This window comes from Mobula birostris, chromosome 10 (genome assembly GCF_030028105.1).
Source record: "Mobula birostris isolate sMobBir1 chromosome 10, sMobBir1.hap1, whole genome shotgun sequence".
Lineage (NCBI taxonomy): Eukaryota > Metazoa > Chordata > Chondrichthyes > Myliobatiformes > Myliobatidae > Mobula > Mobula birostris.
In genome coordinates, this window is record NC_092379.1 from 123,420,250 (window position 1) to 123,434,114 (window position 13,865).

The following is a 13,865-nucleotide window of genomic DNA, read 5'->3' on the forward strand; positions in this document are numbered from 1 at the left end:
TATTGAAATCCCCCAAGACTAATGCAATTTTGTCCTTTTACATACTTTTTCTATAGCCCTTTGTAATTTGTAGCTCATGCCCTGGCAACTGTTTGGAGGCCGTATAGAACTCCCATGAGGGTCTTTTTACCCTTGCAGTTTCTTAACTCTGCCCACAGGGATTCTACATATCCTGATCCTATGTTTCAAAAAATTTGATTTCATTTTTTTTTTACCAGCAGTTTTGCCCACCCTCTCTGCGTACCTGCCTGTCCTTTTGATACAATGTGTATCCTTGGATGTTAAGCTCCCAGCTATGATCTTCTTTCAGCCGCAACTTGGAGATGCCCACAACATTATACCTGCCAATCTCTAACACATCAGCCTTATTCTGTATACTGTGTACATTCAAATATAAAACCTTCAGGCCTGTATTCAATGCCCTTTTTGATTTTGGTCCCCTGTTACACTTTAACCCATCCCACTGACTGCAATTTTGCCCAATTATCTTGTCTTTCCTCACAGTCTCACTACACACTGTATCTACTGTACTGTATACCAACTGCCCCAGCCTTGGCCCTATCAATCCGGTTCACATCCCCATGCCAAATTAATTTAAATCCTCCCCAACAGCTCAAGCAAACCTGCCCCCTCGGATTCAGGTGTAACCTATCCTTTTTATACATGTCATAGGTCCCAGTGATTCAGGAATCTGAAACCTTGCCCCCTGCACTGATCATTCAGCCATGCATTCATGTGCCAAATCATCCTGTTTTTGCCCTTACTAGCAGGTGACACAGGCAGCAATCCGGAGGTTACTACCCTGAGGGTTCTGCTTTTCAGCTTTCTGCCTAACTCCCTAATTCTCTCTTCAGGACCTCCTCCTTTTTCATATCCATATCGTTGTTACCAATAAGTGCCACGTCTTCCAGCTGTTCACCCTCCCCCTTTTGAATGCCTTGGACCTGATCCGAAACATTCCTGACCCTGACAGCTGGGAGGCAACATACCACCCGGGATCCTCTTTCATGTCCACAGAATCTGCTTTCTGCTTCTCTAATTATGGAATCCCCCATAGTTACTGCACTTCCCTTCTTACCCCTTCACTTCTGAGCCACAAAGCCAGACTCAGTGCCAGAGACCTGGTCACTGCCGATTCCCACCGTAAGTTGTCCATCCCCTAACAGTATCCAAAGTGATATTGTTATTGAGGAGAACTGCTACAGGGTTATTCTGTACTGGCTGCCCATTCCCTTTCCTTCTCCTGACAGTCACTTAGGCACCTGCCTCCTGCAACTTAGGAGTTACAGGATCCCTATCCATCACTTCCTCATTCTCCCATATGAGCTGAAGTTCGTCAAGCTGCAGCTCCGTTTCCTTAATACTGTTTCCTAAGGAGCTGTAGCTCAATGCACTTTGTGTAGATGTAGTTATCAGGGAGTCTAGAGGTCTGCCATTTTCCCAGATCTCACACAAGGAACATGCGCTACCTCCAGATCCATTCTCAGCACACTAGCTATGCACTAACAAGAAAAAAAAACTTAACTTAAAAAGTGGGATTTCCTAGTGGCCACCCATTTGAATTCCGCTTCCAATTCCGATATGTCCATCCATGGCCTCCTCCACTGTCATAATAAGGCCACACTTGAGTTGGAGGAACAACACCTTATATTCCATTTGGGTAGCCTTCAGCCTGATGGCATGAACATCGATTTCTCAAACTTCTGGTAATGCCTCCCACCCACCCTCTCCTTCAACATTTCCAATCCCCTTTTCCTTCTCTCACCTTAACTCCTGCCCTGCCCATCACCTCCCTCTGGTGCTCCTTCCCCCTTTTCTTTCTTCCATGGTCTTCTGTCTCTTTCATCAATTAACTTCCCTGCTCTTTATTTCATCCTCTCTGTTCAGATTTCACTTGTCACCTTGTGTTCCCCCCCCCCACCACCTTTTAAACCCAGTCCAAAGCTTTTTTTCTCCAGTCCTGCCAAAAGGTTTTGGCCCAAAATGTCTACTGTACTCTCTTCCATAGATGCTGTCTGGCCTGCTGAGTTCCTCCAGCATTTTGTATGTGTTGCTCAGATTTCCAGCATCTGCAGACTTTCTCTTTGTGATTGCATTTACCTTCCTCACCACCAATTCAACCTGCAAGTTAACCTTTAGGATGCTCTGCACAAGAACTCCCAAGTGCCTTTGCATCTTAGATTTTTGGATTTTCTCCCCATTTAGAAAATAGTCTGCACATTTATTTCTACAACCAAAGTGTATGACCATGCATTTTCTGTCATTGTATTTCATTTGCCATTTTCTTGCCCATTCTCCTAATCAGTCTAAGTCCTTCTGCAGCCTACCTGTTTCCTCAACACTACCTGCCCCTCTACCAATCTTCGTATCATCTGCAAACGTGCCAACAAAGCCATCTATTCCATCATCTAAGTCATTGATATACAGCATAAAAAGAAGTGGTCCCAGCACCAACTCCTGTGGAAGACCACTAGTTACTGGCAGCCAACCAGAGACCCTTTTATTCCCACTTGCTGCCTCCTACCAATCAGCCAATGCCCTAATCATGTTAGTAACTTTCCTGTAATACCACTGATTCTTAAGTTGGTAAGCAGCCTTGTGCAGTATCTTGTCAAAGGCCTTCTGAAAGTCCAAATATACAACATCCACTGCATCCCCTTTATCTACCTTACTTGTAATCTCTTCAAAGAATTCCAACAGGTTCGTCAGGCAAGATTTTTCCTTTAAGGAAACCATGCTGAGTTTGTCCTATCTTGTCCTGTGTCACTAAGTACTCCATAACCTCATCCTTAACAATTGACTCCAACATCTTCCCAACCACTGAGGTCAGGCTAACTGGTCTATAATTTCTTTACTGCTGCCTCCCTCCTTTCTTAAATAGTGGAGTGATATTTCCCATTTTCCAGTCCTATGGCTCCTTGCCAGCGTCCAATGATTTTTGGAAGATCATTATTAATGCCTCCACAATCTCTACAGCTACCTCTTTCAGAACCCTAAGGTGCAGTTCATCTGGTCCGGGTGCCTAATGTATCCTTAGGTCTTTCAGCTTTTTGAGCGCCTTCTCCCTTGTAGTCGTAACCACACTCACTTCTCTTCCTTCACACACTACAACACCTGGCACACTGCTAGTGTCTTCCACAGTGAAGGCTGATGCAAAATACTCATTTAGTTCATCTGACGTCTCCTTGTCTCCTGTTATTATTTCTCCGGTCTCTTTTTCTAGTGGTCCTATATCCACTCTCATCTCTCATTTATTTTTTTACATACTTGAAAAAGCTTTTACTATCCACTTTGATATTGTTTGCTACCTTGCTTTCATATTTCATCTTTTACCTCCTAATGATTCTTTTAGTTGCTGACTATAGTTTTTTTTAAAAGCATCCCAATCCTCTATCTTCCTGCTAATTTTTGCTTTGTTGTGTGCCCTCTCTTTTGTTTTTAAATTAGCTTTGACTTCCTTGTCAGCCACGGTTGTTCTATTTTGCCATTTCGGTATTTCTTTGTTTTTGTAATACATCCGTCCTGCACCTTCCTCATTTTTCCCAAAAACTCGCTGCATTGCTTCTCTGCTGGCAGGATGACCAATTTATTTTGGCCAGCTCCTCTCTCACTGTAATTTCCTTTACTCCACTAAAATACTGCTATATCAGACTTTACTTTCTCCTTATCAAATTTCAAGTTGAACTCAATTATATTGTGATCAGTAAGGGCTCTTTTACCTTAAGCTCCCTAATCGCCTCTGGTTCGTTACATAACACCCAATCCAATATAACTGATCCTGTAGTAGACTCAATGACAAACTGCTCTAAAAAGCCATCTCTGAGGCATTCAACAAAATCACTTTCTTGAGATCTATTACCAGCCTGATTTTCCCAATCGACCTGTATGTTAAAATCTCCCATGACTATCATAACTATCGTCAGTGGTGGGTAAATTGATGGAAAGTATTCTTAGAGATGGTATATATAATTTTCTGGATAGACAGGGTCTGATTAGGAACAGTCAACATGGATTTGTGCGTGAATGGTCATGTTTGACAAATCTTATTGAATTTTTTGATGAGGTTACTAAGAAATTTGACGAGGGTAAAACGGTGGATGTTGTCTATATGGACTTCAGTAAGGCCTTTGACAAGGTTCCACATGGAAGGTTAGTTAGGAAGGTTCAATTGTTAGGCATTAATATGGAAGTAGTAAAATGGATTCAGCAGTGGCTAGATGGGAGACGCCAGAGAGTAGTGGTGGATAACTGTGTGTCAGATTGGAGGATGATGTGTAGTGGTGTGCCTCAGGGATCTGCACTGGGTCCAATGTTGTTTCTCATATATATTAATGATCTAGATGATGGGGTGGTAAATTGGATTAGTAAGTATGAAGATGATACTAAAATAGGTGGTGTTGTGGATGATGAGGTAGGTTTTCAAAACTTGCAGAGAGATTTAGGACAGTTAGAAGAGTGGGCTGAAAGATGGCAGATGGAGTTTAATGCTGAAAAATGTGAGGTGCTACATTTTGGTAGATCTAATCAAAATAGGACATACATGGTAAATGATAGGGAATTAAAGAATGCTTTAGAACAGAGGGATGAAGATGGAATCTCATGTGGATAGGGTGGTGAAGAAAACTTTTGGTTTGCTGGTCTTTAGTAATCAGAGCATTGAGTATAGGAGTTGGGATGTAATGTTGAATTTGTATAAGGCATTGGTAAGGCCAAATCTGGAGTATTGTGTACAGTTCTGGTCACCGAATTATAGGAAGGATGTCAATAAAATTGAGAGAGTACAGAGGAGGTTTACTAAAATGTTGCCTGGGTTTCATCTCCTAAGTTACAGAGAAAGGTTGAACAAGTTAGGTCTCTATTCTTTGGAGCATAGAAGATTGAGGGGGGACTTGATAGAGGTGTTTAAAGTTATGAGGGGGATTGATAGAGTTGACGTGGTTAGACTTTTTCCATTGAGAGTGGGGAAGATTCCAACAAGAGGGCATGGGTTGAGAATTAGAGGACAAAAGTTTAGGGGTAACATGAGGGGAAACTTCTTTACTCAGAGAGTGGTAGCTGTGTGGAATGAGCTCCCAGCAGAAGTGGTTGAGGCAGGTTCTATGTTGTCGTTTAAAGTTAAATTGGATAGATATATGGACAGGGAAGGAATGGAGGGTTATGGGCTGAGTGCAGGTCGGTGGGAATAGGATAGGGTAAGAGTTCGGCATGGACTAGAAGGGCCGAGGTGGCCTGTTTCTGTGCTGTAATTCTTATATGGTTATGTAACATTGCCTTTTTGACATGCCTTTTCTGCTTCCTTTTGTGATCTGTGGTCCACATCCCAGCTGATGTTGGGAGGCCTGCTATACAGGAGCAGGGAGGTACTACTGCAGTTGTACAAGGCCTTGGTGAGACCACACCTGGAGTATTGTGTGCAGTTTTGGTCCCCTAATCTGAGGAAAGACATCCTTGCCATAGAGGGAGTACAAAGAAGGTCCACCAGATTGATTCCTGGGATGGCAGGACTTTCATATGAAGAAAGACTGGATGAACTGGGCTTGTACTCGTTGGAATTTAGAAGATTGAGGGGGGATCTGATTGAAACGTATAAAATCCTAAAGGGATTGGACAGGCTAGATGCAGGAAGATTGTTCCCGGTGTTGGGGAAGTCCAGAACGAGAGGTCACAGTTTGAGGATAAAGGGGAAGCCTTTTAGGACTGAGATTAGGAAAAACTTCTTCACACAGAGAGTGGTGAATCTGTGGAATTCTCTGCCACAGGAAACAGTTGAGGCCAGTTCATTGGCTATATTTAAGAGGGAGTTAGATATGGCCCTTGTGGCTACGGGGATCAGGGGGTATGGAGGGAAGGCTGGGGCAGGGTTCTGAGTTGGATGATCATAATAAATGGCGGTGCAGGCTCGAAGGGCCGAATGGCCTACTCCTGCACCTATTTTCTATGTTTCTATGTTTCTATAGCTGCCATCAGGCTCCTTTTACCTTTGCACTGATTTAATGCCATTCTTTACCAGCAGAGCCAAGCCACCCCCTCTGCCTACTTTGCTATCCCTCCGATACAGCATGTAACCTTGGACATTCAACTCCCAACTACAGCCATCCTTCAGCCACGACTCAGTGATGGCCACAACATCATACCTGACAATCTGTCATAGTGCAACGAGATCATCCACCTTATTTTTTTATATTCTGTGCATTGATGTATAACACTTTGAGTGCTATATTTGCTACCCTTTTTGACTTTGCATCTCTAATGCACTGATAGTCACCCTGCTCGCTGCAGTTTTGTCCTTCCTGTCCTTGTTGACAGTCTGACTGCACGCTATCTTTGCTTTTTTTTACAAACCATCCTATTCTGGTTCCCACCCTACGCCAAATTAGTTTAATCCCTCCCCAACAACTCTTAACAAACCTGCCTGTGAGATTATTGGTCCCCCTCTGGTTCAGGTGCAATCCGTCCCTTTTGTATAGGTCATACCTCCCCCAGATGAGATCCAAATGATCCAAGAACCTGAAGCCCTGCCCCCTGCACCAGCTTTTCAGCCACACAGTTATCTGCCAAATCATCTAGCACGAGGCACAGGTAGCAGTCCAGAAATTACTACCCTGGAGATCCTGCTTCTCGGCTATCTACCTAGCTCTCTAAATTCTCTCTTCAGGACCTCATTGCTTTTCCCTTCTTTGTCATTGGTACCAATATGTACCAAGACATCTGACTGCTCTCCCTGCCTCTCTAAAATGTTGTGGACATGATCTGAGATGTCGCTGACCCTGGCACTGGGGAGGCAACATATCATCCAGGTGTCCCTTTCACATCCACAGAATCTCCTGTCTGTTCCTCTGACTACTGAGTCCCCTATCACTACCGCTCCCCTCTTCTTTCTCTCTACCTTCTGCACCACGGACCCATGCTCAGTGCCAGTAACCTGGTCTCCCAGTCATTCTCCTGGGACAACAGTATCCAAATGGTATACTTATTATTGAGGGGAAAGGCCATAGTGGTGCTCTGTGCTAACTGCCTGTTCACATTTCCATTTCTCCTGACAGTTACCCAGCTACTCCTCTCCTGCAACTTTGGGGTGACTACTTCCCTGTAACTCTGATCGATCATCTCCTCACTCTCCCGTATAAACTGAAGGTCATCCAACTGCTGCTTCAGATCCCAACACGGTCTTCAAGAAGCTGCAGCTGGATGCACTTCATGCAGATGTAGTTCCCTGGGAGACTCTGGGTCTCAGGACTCCAGCATCTGGCATGAGGAACACACAATAGCCATTTACTACACTAAGTACAGCAAGAGAGAGGGAAAAAGGGAACCTTAACAGAAACTTACCCAGAGCCAATAGCTCTTCCGAGCTAAAGCCTGACACTCCTACTCTTAGCACTAGCCTACTCCCAACAATGGCTGCTCTGCTTGGCCCTTCTATTTAATTTGCTGTGCTCTGCTCCCATTGCTGATTGGGCCTCTGGAATGTCCGAACGCCTGCAAAGTTCTCCTTTTAAACAAGCGTCGCTGACCTTTGAGAAACCTCGTCACTGTGCTGTGCGCCCACTGTTAATTGGGCCACATTCTTTGATAATAAATGTACTTTGAACTTTGTTAATGAGGCAGACAACACTGGAAGAAACAGCACAGTGTCTCCTCATCCCAAGATCATCTGCTTTCAGGTCCCTCAACTGCAGTGTTGTTAATGATGATGTACCCTCTCCCTCAAGTTTCTAAGACCTGATGTAGTTATCATGTTTGATGCAGCATTATTTTCTTTTTTAAGCAAAGATCATCGCGCCTTTGGTAATTACAAAACGTATTATTTTTGCATGGAATTTGAGTTTCATCCCCACCTAAAATCCCGTGTTTGAGTGTAACATGACCAGTGCATTATTGCATTAAAATAAAATTTTGACTTTTTACGTAGTTTTCATTACATTAACTTGGAATTAAAATTCAATCTTTTGTTTTTATGTCTTATATCAAATCTAAAAAAAGTAAAATACAAATACAGTATTGCATAACCTCTTAATCAAATCATGGCATTGTAAGTGGAGACTGAAAGCCTGCCGTTGTTCATCAGCTGATTCAGGTATTTCCCCTGATGTTGCTATGCTGCTTTTGTTAGCCTGCACATAATGACAAGTAATATAATTACCTGTCATTATATTAAGTAATAATTTTTACTGTTATATATTCCAAAATCCAAAACACTTCTGGCCCCAAGCATTTCAGATAAGGGGTCCTCGACTTGTACTTCTAGAAATTGTTTAAAGAGAAAGCAACAGAGCAGAAAATAGAGTGCATCAGGAAATACATACCGTTCTGATATAGGGTTTTATAGGGCTAAACCAGGTGAGGGTTGCCGGCAGGCCTCATACCCAGGTGAAGTAGGAACGTTCCTGTTCTAGCGTGTGAAAAGTCACCTCTGGTGGACTGGGTGGATGAGATCAACAGTGAAGTCAACATTGCAGTTCTGCAATGCTTCTTGGAGAGCGAAGAGCATGATGAGGCACAGAAGTTATCTGCTGCAACCAAGGAAGACCCCAGTTTGTGACAACTACTTGTAGCACTGGAGCCAGACTTCTGAAGTGGAGAGACTGGAACTTTCACAGTGCACTGGCTTTTCCTCTTTAAAAACTTGCCTCCACATGTTTCACTATCATCATTGGATATGATGGATAACCAATACATGACTGTGTTCTTTTGATTGTAAATGAACAAAATTAGTGCAAATACTTAAGTGCAGAAAATGCACTGCTTTCATACAATGCTATCAATGACTGTATCCTCCAAATCTTCACTTTCATTGGAATATTCAAGATGATTGTTGATACCTTTATATTCTTCGTAGTTCTTGTTGAAGTAGTTTCATTTTCACTCATGGCCATTTCTGCCATCTTCATGCTTGAATACTTGAAACCACAGTGAGCAAAACAATTCTAAATTGTCTTACTGCTGCTTACTTATCACCACCTATCAGCGACTGCTTTTTGAACACAAGCACACGCAACTGACGCTATTTAAAAACTGTTTGCTCTAAGCGTGGTGTGGTATCTAAAGGCCACACAAGTTCATGTGACTGTTGCTACTTAGAAACTGTTCCACAACAGTTTCCTGTACCAAGTAAGTGGCATAGGGTCCCAAATAAATGAAGAGCATCCTGGCTATTTTCTAGGTTAGTTTTTGTTCTTTAAGGGTTGTCCCAAATAAACAGCTGTCCTGATTATCCGATAGCCCAATCAACCGGAATCCATTGTTTATTTGGCATCTTTTCTACTTAGTATTCCACATACCTTTAATCCTTTTGCAACCTATTAGGCCATGCTCTTTATGTGGTTATCAAAGTAATTACAATGCTTTTCATTTAGCTTGCCATCTTTTTCATACTTTCGCTTTCCTTTTCCAATTTCCCTTTAAATTTGCTTTTGCACATTTTTTAATCTTACCAGACTAATATTTTGAAGTCTGACATGTGCTGATTTTTTTTTTGTAAATTTTGTATCCATATTCCTTTGTTATCCAGGGACTCAAGGTTTAGCTGTCCCACTATTTACTCTGGATTCCATGAACACTTCTCATGAGACTAATTCACCATGGTAGCTATTTCAAGCACACTTCTGCTGAATCGCTTCTCAGTCTGTTGAAATGCACAGGTTATCTTTGTGACTGTATTGTCTGCTACAGACTGCAGTCATGCTCCAACCTTCCATTCCCAGTCATTTTTCTTTCCCAATTCTTTCTTCCTCTGGTCTCTTTTGGCCACTTCACTGTTCCTACCTAGTGATGTGGACTCTTTTTTTTACTCCACAGATTCCATTTGACTAGCTAATTATTTCTGGTGTTTTCTTTTTTTTTAATCAATGCAGCTTTCTTCCTCTCTCACCCAAATCTTCATGCTACTAAAAATAGATCTTGTATTGAAGGAAAGAACAGGTAGCTGGAACTTACCCTGCATTATTGATGTATGGTTCTGACAGCTCGAAAGAACATTTGCAGAGATGTTGTTCATCCCTCTGTAGTTTGGAAATAGCCATATGAGGTGTAGAGATTGGTGAGAAACATACTGAATCCTCACCTTTCAATAATGCTTTATTATTGCCTTTGTTGTTATGATATCTGCTGCCTTTGAAGGTCAGCTTTACATTTATTGCAGTGAGCAAACATGGGTTGTACCTCCTCCATGGTCCTCTTTCTTAAAGTCCCTTTAGGTTTTTTCAAAACCTGTCACTTGTTTAACCTCTGTATTCGTTGCAATAAAATTGAAAAGAACTGGAATATAATGAATTTTATTTGAATAATCTTGAATTACTATTCAATTTTCACACCTCTTGTTTTTACAACGGTGAATCTGTTAGACACAGATTTTGATTCCTATCAAAATTATTATTCTAGGAAAATGAAACAGTAAGGAAAAGGGTAAGAGGCATTCTTTATCCTGACCATGTGTCTGTGCACATCCTTTATCAGTGATGCAGTCCTCCTTATCGGTGTGGAACATTTGAAAAATGGGCTGTTGTCAGGGATACACATGGAGGTGTTCATCAACTAGGTGAAAGATGCACTTTGCTCTGTTCAAAAGTTGTTAGTCTGCTAGATGTCTGTGGAGGAATTTTGCTGACTGGCATATTTCAGGCTGTAGGAATAGGTACTGAGGGACACACTGAAGCTTGGTGTAGCCACAACTATGGCTTGGTGGGGGAGGGCCACAGTGTAGGGGTCTTCTGATACTGGAGAGAGATGGGCCAGTTTGGGTGAGGAAGCCCCTCAACTACCACCCCAGGGGGCCACATGAGTGGCAGCAGTGCTATTAATGTGGACGAATATAATAGAACAGTACAGGAAACATAGACTATGAATGTAAAGATAAAAATGTATTGCGTGGTTTGTTTTTGTAAATTTTTTTATGAATAATGTTTTTAATAACAAGATTTTTTTTAAAAATGGGAACTTCCCCATTCTGCCTAAGTCTTCTGGTAGTGGAGCTGAATTCTAATAAAACATAAGAGTGGTATCAGTTTTGTGGCATCAGCAGTGAAGTTTTTAAATGTGTTATGGAGGTCAATAAGTTAAATTTTCTATTCTTAAATAATTTTTAAAATTTTTCTTGTTTTTTCTTTTTTGTTTCAGACTGCACAATGGTGGCATTTTGTAGATAAACGGACAGACTGGCATGGGCATGCTGGTGGAGGCCTTCATTCTGACCCCAAAACTGTAACTATTTCCATTTTATGATTGAATTTTTAATATCTGATGACTGAGTTTTACCTGAAAAAACATATTATTCATAAAATAAATGTTTGGTATTGTTTGACTTTCACTCATGCGATTTTGAGCATTACTTGTCCACATTTATTGTCTATCTCTAAGTCCATTGGTTCAAGGATGCCTGCAGTTTTTCAGTGTTCGGCGAGGAGCACCAGCAATTTCCCTCAACTGTAATAATGTGCAACCTGGAGAATAATTAGGAGGTTTTCTCATGTGTCTGTAGAGGTTACAAGTTTGGGAGCAGTAGGAAAAGCTTTGCCAAGTTTCTGCAGTGCATTTTCTGTATGTTGCTCCCTGAAGGGTGTTTAAAGTACTTGTGCCCTGTAAATGTGTGAAAAGCTTGAGTTAGGAATCTGCCATGCATATATAAATTTGTATATGTGATTTTGGAAAAACTCCTTCGAAGTGTGAGTGTACAGGTTGAACATTCCTTACTGAAATGCTTGGGGCTGGAAGTTTGTGGATTTTGGAGTTTGGAATATTTGCATCCATGTAATGGGATAGCTTGGGGGTGGGACCCAAGTCTAAACACGAAATCCATTTATATTACATATACAGCTTGTATATATACCCAGAAGGTAGTTTTATATAATATTTTTAATTTTGTGCATGAAACAATGTGTATATTGAACCATCAGAAAGATGAGCTATCACTTTCTTGGCTGCCCACATGGACAACCTATGGCTGTTTGGCATCGCCATCATTCCTAAGCAGACTTTGTCTTATACTTGTTCATCACACATGTGTGCTGAGGCAGCCATTCAGTGGCTTAGATTTTCACTAGAGATTTATCTTGGCAAGCTCATCAATGAATTTCTCTGCTACTTGGTGATTAGCAGACACTTTATCACCCACAAATATTTTTAAAAATTAGTGCAGTGCCTTTTCTTAAATTTATGCAATCAGTTTGCTGAATATTCACAATTAGCTTCAATTTTAAGTTAATCGTGATAGATATTTGCTGTTTTCACAACATACAGTAAAGTGGCATATGTTCACTCCTATGCTGATGGGTTCACTCTTTCAACACACAGTTGAGATCTTCATCTTTCAGGTTATGCAGTGTTTTTCTATTTTTCATCAACTTCTGTTCAGTACATATGTGAGGTCACTTCTCAGAACTGTTGGTGGTGCGCAGAGACCTGCACATTGCCTGGGAACCTTCCCAGCGCCTTGGGAAATTTTCCATTTGTGGTGTCTTGACATAGCTCAAAAAACTTTTGGATTTCAGAGGTTTTTGGATTTTTGAATTTCAGATAAAGAGTGCTCAATCTGTATATATTTATGCCATTGAAGCTCAATCTGCAAAAAATACTAGTAATGCTCAAAAGGTCAGACAACATCTATGGCGAGAGAAAGTGTTTTAATGTTTCAAGTTTGCAACTTTATTAGAACTAGGGAAAAAGGTGGGTTTTGCAGTTATTACCCTACAACCATCAGACTCCTGAGCTGGCATGAATAACTTCAATCATCACTTCTATGAAGTGATTCTGTGACCAATAGAATCACTTTCAAGGTCTCTTCGACTCGTGTCCTCAGTATTATTATTTTTATTTGCGTAGTGTGTCTTTTGCACATTGGTTGTTAGTCTTTGTTTATGTAGTTTTTCATGAATTTAATAATTTTTTTCCCTGTAAATATCTGCAAGAAAATGAATTTCACAGTAGTGTATAGTCACATATATGTAACTTTGATAACAAATTTACTTTGAATTTTGAACTTGTAGTGACGACAAGGGAAGAGAGGGGACCAAATAAGTGAAGGCTCCCTAAGGTGGAAGAGAGAAGTTCAAAAGACATGGTTGACAATGAGATGATTAAAACAATACAGAGAGCCATTATGATAGACTAAAATATCAAGGCATTGACTATAATAAATTTGACCTCTTGAGTCAAGTTGTGATAGGCTTAATCAGTACTGTTCCTTGAGTTTGTTGAACTTAAGTGGAAAGACATACAAAGTCAAGATCAATTTGGGACAGGGGAAGAGATTGAAAATGATAGGCTCAGTTAAACTTTTGGACTGAATTCAGCTAAGGTATTCTACAGATCAGTAACTTCATTGGCATTCACTTTCTTTCTGAGAGTGAAGTCTCTTGCGACTAATTTATACAGTATCCTAAATTGACATCAGGTACCTAACAACTTTCTAAAACTCAACAATTTCACATCAAAATAAGTTTTTATTTGCATACATGGATGCTTTAAACTGTTCTGCTGTTCTCATTTTTTGGCTTCTCTAGAACTATCTTTTCATCTTTTCCCTATACATTCTTCAATGTTTTTCTGTTTAAATTTATTCCCAGGTTTTGTGTTTGTCGTCTTTTTATTTTGGAGTCTTTTATACAGTTTCCACACTATTGGAAATACATTTTTCTATTGCACTAAGTTTTTAATTCTCAATTTTATTTTTATGCATTTGTTCTGGTCATGTTGTTCCAACTGATTATTAATTTCATCCTTACTGTGACTTCAAAAAGCTCTTACATGGCTATAAACCATGTTTTTTAATTCCACAATTGTAGTCTTTCTCCGTCCTGTAGAATAACATTTCCATCTAAGAGAATTTGAAAGTTTTTTTTCTTTTTACAATAGTATTCTGAGATTTGATT

General features: G+C 40.7%; 1 protein-coding gene across 1 annotated transcript in view; it reads left to right on the top strand.

Annotated features, from left to right (window-relative positions):
• abcb7 (ATP-binding cassette, sub-family B (MDR/TAP), member 7) overlaps positions 1 to 13,865 on the top strand; it is a 56,628-nt gene that overhangs the window by 4,158 nt on the left and 38,605 nt on the right. Inside the window, exon 2 of the mRNA XM_072270916.1 lies at positions 11,116 to 11,199. Coding sequence (XP_072127017.1) covers positions 11,116 to 11,199 — 84 coding nt within the window. The remainder of the gene's footprint in view (positions 1 to 11,115; positions 11,200 to 13,865) is intronic.